The 7,086-nt window shown below is 34.7% G+C and overlaps 1 protein-coding gene across 1 annotated transcript; it reads left to right on the top strand.

Moving 5' to 3' along the window:
* Positions 1-4,060: 4,060 nt before the first annotated feature.
* GCK72_015710 (uncharacterized protein) lies at positions 4,061-6,714 on the top strand (the record flags this gene model as incomplete). Its single annotated transcript, XM_003099005.2, has 5 exons — positions 4,061-4,135; positions 4,412-4,573; positions 4,762-4,819; positions 5,681-5,802; positions 6,652-6,714. 5 exons carry the CDS (start codon positions 4,061-4,063, stop codon positions 6,712-6,714), a joined length of 480 nt encoding a protein of 159 aa, XP_003099053.1.
* Between the last annotated feature and the right edge of the window lie 372 nt (positions 6,715-7,086).

Here is a 7,086-nt window from a genome sequence, read left to right as displayed (position 1 = left end):
CCCGAAAAAATTAAAAATTAAAAAGGTTCCTTGTCACGTACAAATGACAATGATGTCATTGTCATTGACAATTGGGACCCGGAACCAAAAAAAGAGAAAAAAAAGTTTTGACAATTGTCAATTGTCACTAAAAGGACAAAAAAAAGAGACAAGAGACAATAATAGGGTTTGTGGTAATTAGGTAATTAGTGACCCCCGCTTATAGGATATTGGAACGGCTCGGGCGGTCAAGAATAGCGGCGGAGAGAGCCACTTGATTAGATATGACGTGCGGTGTTTACTTAGGAGAAGTTAATTACGTTTGAGGCATCACAGTGGTCGAGGCGGAGGCGAGGTGTCTGAATATCCGGATGTCTGAAATATTAAAATTAAAACAGCAAAAACCTGTCCCCAGCACCAAAAAACAAAAAAATTTCAGATTCAGCGCCACGGGACGGAGTCGAACCTGCGACCTTCCGCGCCAAAACTCAAAAACTCTAAACTATCCAAAATCGGCCAATATGAAGCTCACTATTTTAGAAAATTTAGAAGGATTCTAAATATGCTATTTTCCATTAGGTCGAAATGTAAAATTTCAAAAATAAAATTCCAAAAAAGTTTTTTTTCGAATTTTCTGAAATCTCGAAACTAATGACGTTTCCCTTCATTTCACTAACAAATGCATCTTTCCCACAAAATTTCCAAAATTTTGAGCCCCATATTGACCTATTTCGGTCCACTTTAAAAATTTGGGTCCGGTGGCCTAGGAAATGCGTTTTCTAGGCCGGCAATCAAAAATGCTCCAAAATTGGGCAATATGGGGCTCAAAACTTCAGAAGTTTCATGAAAATTTTGAATATTTTAGTTTTAGAGCGTTTAGGTTGGTAGATATTGAGATATGAGATTTTCAGATTAAAAACATTTTTGACATTTGTTTGGTCTTTTTTGGAAAATGTGCGATTTTTTAAAGTTTTAAACATTACGACACTATTTTAAATTGTTTTTGCTTGAAAAATTTTGTGAAATTCTCAAATAAATTAATTATTTTGTATATAAACAAGGTTTACCAGGTTTTTTTGAACAAAAAAAATTTGAAAATTTTTTTGTCTGAAATTTTTTGTCTGAAACTTAATGAATTTTGACCCATCAAATTGTCAAGGTGTCAAAAAACTGCTCTAATCGAAAATCACTGCTTTAACCTTTAAAACCCACTAAGCTCCGCCCCCTTATTCCCAAGCTTCTCCTTCATCTCATTCTTTAAAAGTGGGCGGGGCCACCGGGAGAGACATGAAGTCGAAGAGACGCAGAGAAAAAGAGAAAGTGGGGGAGGAGAAGGGGGAACCTATTAGAAATAGAGACACATTGAAGATATATATTCCCTTTATTCTCTCACTTCTGGAGAAGCGCCACAGAAAAATTTCTGAAATTTCAGACTGAAAATTTTTTGTGTGATAGCCCACACATATCTGTATTATGAACTACACCCGACTACTTTCTCAGCTATTCCAACTTTCTATTATGGTAGGTCAAATATGTTTCAACATTGTCCAAACGTGGAAAAATCCGGCTTCACGATATTTGTTAGCACAATTTTTTTTTTAAGTTGCTTGACAGGTCAAAAACTTGGGATTTTTGCGAATTTCCGATATTTTAACAGCGGAAAACCTTCAAAAACACTACTAGACCACAAAATAACAAAAACAAAAAAGTTTTGCGTCATGTGGAATTGAACCCTGGTACCACCTGGTGCAGTGGCTACTGTCTACCTTAACCACTCGGCCAAAATGAAAAAAGTTCTAATTAGGTCAATGGGGCTCAAAACTTCGAGAATTTTATGGAGATTTCGAATTTCTTATATTTAGAGTTACTATACTTCAGATTCCGCTGCAATAACTTAGGTTTTTCCATGCAGAATAGGTTTTTACCGAAAAAAGTCGATTCCCACATGTTTCTAGTAGTCAGAACCTTATTTTTTGAATTCCTGACACCTTAAAACCTCCAATTCAAAAAGCAAAAAAGTTTTGCCACCATGCGGAATCGAACCCTGGTACCTCGGGGTGCAGTGGTTGTTGTCTACCTTAACCACTCGGCCAGAACTGAATTTTCCAAAATATGCCTCAAAACTTTGGAAATTTTTTCAAAATTAAGGATATGGTAGTTTCAAGCCAACTTTTTCAACATTTTGACCCAAACTTATCGATAAAAGGTCCCTGGCACCATCTAGCACGTTTCCACCTTTCCCATTTTTTTCGCCAAAAAATTTTCTGCTCAAAATCTCTTCCTTAGTATCAAAAGTGCCCAAGTATATAAACTTCAAAACATGAAATTTCCGGTCGAATGGCGGTCTATCATTTCCGTGTTGTTTAGAAGCAAGAGAGAGCTTATACTGAAAAGGAGATGCGACATTTTGAGAACAGAATGTATAGAGAGAGGTAATTATTACAACATTTAGACGGCGAAATTAATTATTATTCGAAAATTCGAAAAGTTGACACCGAAATGTGAACGGCAAAGGAGAAAGGTTCTAGAGAGCATGATTATGATGTATGGTGATAGGCCTAAACTTTTGTGGGGGGAAAGGTTGCGGGGGAACTTTTAAAAAAATAACTTAAAATGTACTTAACAGTGACAAGACTGAAATTTTCAAAAAATTTACAAAAATTTACAAAGTTGGCCGAGTGGATAAAGTAGACAGTTACCACTGCACCAAATGGTACCGGGGTTCGATTCCACCTGGTGGCAAAACTTTTTTCTTTTTTTGAAATGGAGGTTTAAAAGTGTTAGGAGTGCAAAAATCGAGATTTAGAGTTTAAAAAATGAGGTTTCGAGCGGTTTTGACTACTAGAAACTTGTGAGAATCGACTTTTTTGGTCAAAATCTATTTAATTTGCATTTCACGCAAGAACCTGAGTTATTGCTGCGGAATTTGTCTTTTTTGAATTCAAAATTCCTTATTCTCTCAAAAATTTTGAATTTCTTTTTTTTTTCAAAAAATTCAGTTCTGGCCGAGTGGTTAAGGTAGACAGTAACCACTGCACCCCGATGTACCAGGGTTCGATTCCACATAGCGTCAAACTTTTTTGTTTTTGTTTTTATGTAATCTGGATGTGGTTTTGATGGTTTTCCACTGTTAAAATAGTTGTAAAATTCCCGATTTTACCCAAGTTTTTTGATCTACCACTCTCAACTCTAAGCTCAACAATCTTAACACAACACAAATTGTTTCTAAGAAAGTTAACCTTTTCCACCCTCACATTGGCTTGAGGTGGGGGTGGAGAGGAGAGAGTAAATTATAGAGAAAATGATATTAGTTAATGATAGGGAGTGCGTTGAATGTTATTTGGTAGACATTCGCAATGAAAATTAAATAATTTTCAAATTTCGAAAATTGTTTCGATAAAAAGAATATGTAAACAGTTGGCAAATGACAAGTGTAGAAGGTCGTGTAGAGAAAAGAACATGAACACAAAAACTGAAATGCAGGTTGACATATTCACAGCGGTACAGTAATCCCGCTTGGCTATGTAATCTCGAAAATTGATTTTTCCACTTTTAAAATTGCAAAACCAGTAGTCCGAATTTTTAAAGTTTGTGGTTGTCAAAACTGCTCGAAACTTTATTTTTCAAACTCCTAACCCCTCTAAACCTCTTATTCAAAAAAACAAAAAAGTTTTGACCGCAGGTGGAATCGAACCCTGGTACCTTGGTGTGCAGTGGTTACTGTCTACCTTAACCACTCGGCCAGAACTCAAAATTTTCCAAATAAGGTCAATATGGGGCTCAAAACTTCGAAATTTTTATGAATAATTGGAAAATAACAGTTTCCATCCGATTAGACAATTACTATTCCAGATCCGACATTTACAGCCAAAAAAATTTTTTCGAAAAATAAATCAATTTTTCAAAATCGCTCAAAATCTTTCCAAATTAGTATCAAACTGTTCCAAATTTCACAAAGATTTCGAATTTTTTATTTATAACCCCTAAATCCTTCCAGATCCTCTCCCTAGACGCCCGAATAACGAGGAGGCATCAGAAGCGGAGTGCCGCCGGGAGTTGTGCGAGTACAGCGAATCAACAAATGCACGAAACGTTCTCCCGACTGATAAATCGGCGCGACGAGGACATGTTCTCTTTTTTTCAACCAGATACACAGGTAAGTGTGGATTTACGGGGAATTCGAAAAATTCTTGATTTTTTTTTCAATTTTTTTTCAAAACTGCTCAAAACCGCTTGAAACTTCATTTTTTGAACTCCTGACCCTTTAAAACCTATATTTCAATAAAACAAAAAAGTTTTGACCCTATGTGGAATCGAACCCGGGTACCTCGGGGTGCAGTGGTCAGTGTCTACCTCAACCACTCGGCCAGAACTCAAAATCATCCGTTTTCCTTCATTTTTTTGGATTTTCTTCAAATTTTTTGTGTTCCAGATCCTGCTGGAATACCAACCAGTCCATCGGCACCCTTTAACCCCAAAATCCCGTGACTGCTCCGCCACACCAATCGATAAATCATCGGAGGTGCTACCCGACCAACCACTGTCCGAACGCTCACTCTGTCCTTACCATCACGTACTAAATTATGATGAAAAAGTGAGTTTTTTTGACACGTATGAACATTTGACCTACTCTCGACACAATTAATTAATTATGAATGAAAAAGAAGGCGAGATGTTCAAAAATGAGCTGAACTTTTTTTAATAAATGAAAAAAAAGAGTCGTAGACAGATGCTTATTTAATATTCCAACATCATTTAATTTTTATTTTTTGCACTTTTCAGAGGATACCTGCCGCTATTTCTGAAGTTGAGTGTTCGTGTCAACAGGTGAAAATTCATGGTGAGTGGAAAAAAAGCAAAAAAATGTTTTTTTTTTTCGAAATCTTAATTTTAGAACGGAAAACAACTAAGATTTTCAAATTTTTCACGCGATTTCCGAAATTTTGAGCCCCATATCGGCCTATTTCTGAAAAATTTAAAAATTTGAGGTTGGTGGCCTAGAATTCCAAAATTTTGGGTTTCTAGGCCACGACGATTTTTCTACGGTTTTAGGTACTTTTGGACACACTTTTTAGGTTCAATGGGTTTTTAGGTGTTTTGAAAAACTAAAATCTTGATTTTTCTGTTTTTAGGTGGTTGGTGGCCTAGAAATCCAACATTTTGTTTTTCTAGGCGAGCAATCACTAATTAAGGTATTAATTGGTTTTTGAAAATTTATATAACAGTTTAAAATTGCCTGTGGATCTATGATTGCTGACAATTCAAAAAATCAAAAAAATTCGGAAAAAAATTTTTTCTGAAATTTTTCTGAAATTTTTTTTTGACTAAATATGAAAATCTCTTGACTTACAGTTTAAGAAAATAACATTTTCAGAATTTTCACCCAATTTCTGAAGTTTTGAGCTCCATATTTACCTATTTTGGAGCAATTTGAGTTTGGTGGCCTAGAAATCCAAATTTTTTGGGTTTCTAGGCCACGGACCTCAAAATGCTCCAAAATAGGCCAACATGGGGCTCAAAACATTGAAAATTTTGTGGAGAAGATGAATTTGGTAATAATATAAGGGTAGAATTCATAGGTTTCGAGATATCAGAAATTTCAAATTTTCAGAAAAAAAAATTTCAGAAAAAATTTTTTTGAAAAAGTTTTTTGGGGCTTTTGAGACTAAACACTGTTTAAAGCTATTTTTTAACACTTCAGGTGGCACGATTCACTGTGAACCAATGATGTACAATATGCGAGTGATGGTGTTCGACGACGCCTGTGATAAATATGTGGAACGAGTACAGAAGGTCGCCATGGCATGTGTTCCCGTGTTTTCGGTGAGTCATGAAGATTTTTGGAGTCTTAAAATGACAAAAAAACAAAAAAGCTGCAGAGTTTAAAAAAAATCATTTTTTGGGAGAGTTGGCTGAAAATCTGAAAATGACAGGGAACACGTCATCGCCCCAATTTTTTTTTGTCAGAATTGTCAAAACACATTTAAAAAAATAACAATGTCTGTCACCAGACACCACTTCCTGATCAAGAAAAAAAATCTGAAAATTTGGGATTTTGAGGTCTGGGGGACAAATCTTGAAAAAAATTCAATTTTTTTTATAAAACTTAGACTTAAACTATTAAAAACCTATTTGAAACAGTCTAAACAAAAAACAAAAAAATTTGACCCCAGGTGGAATTGAACCCTGGTACCTCGGGGTGCAGTGGTTACTGTCTACCTTTACCACTCGGCCAGAACTGAAAACTCAAATTTCTCCAAATTACGTCAATATGGGGCTCAAAACTTTGGAAATTTTATGAAAAACTCGAAAATAAAAGTTTCCTCTCGACTAGACACTTACTATTCCAAATACAACATTTTCAGAAAATACCAATATTTCAAAATTGCTCAAAATCGCTCGAAACCTCATTTTTTTAATTCCTGACCCTTTTAAACCTCTATTTTGATAAAACAAAAAAATTTGACACCAGGTGGAATCGAACCCTGGTACCTCGGCATGCAGTGGTTGTTGTCTACCTTAACCACTCGGCCAGAACTCAAAAACTTTTTTTTCCTAATTAGGTGAATATGGGGATTAAAATTTTGGGAATTTTATGAGGATTCTGAATTTAATAGTCTTAGAGTCGGTAAACTTTAAGGAAAAAAAAATTTCAATCAAAATTTTTTGCAGAACCACATCAGCTCGGGAACACTACAACACAACAAGCCCACACAGCCATCGACTCCATTATAATATTTTTTATTTTTTCTAAAATTTTATTAATCCTCCAATACTATAATCATATCTTTTGTTTGTTAGTTTTGTTCCTAATTTTTTGTTTTTTTTTTTTGGAAAATTTTTTTCAAAATTTTGTCTGTATATTTTTTTTCTTCAAAATTTTAAAATTTATTTTTATTTTTTATTTTCCATTTTCTTTCACAAAATCACTGCATTCTCCTTATTTTGTTCACTTTTTCGCTTTTTTTGTGTGCCATGACTGAAAATATTTGTATTGTCTCATGCTGATGTCATTTTCATTGAAATTCCTTCGGGTTTGAAAATTTTTTTTTTGAAAAAAATTAAATGAAATATTTTTAAATTGTTTATTTGTGTAAGATCAGAATG

The sequence above is a fragment of the Caenorhabditis remanei genome, chromosome IV (assembly GCF_010183535.1).
Source record: "Caenorhabditis remanei strain PX506 chromosome IV, whole genome shotgun sequence".
NCBI classification, from domain to species: Eukaryota; Metazoa; Nematoda; class Chromadorea; order Rhabditida; family Rhabditidae; genus Caenorhabditis; species Caenorhabditis remanei.
The sequence above is the reverse complement of the archived record's forward strand: the minus strand, read 5'-3'. Positions and strand labels throughout refer to the sequence as shown.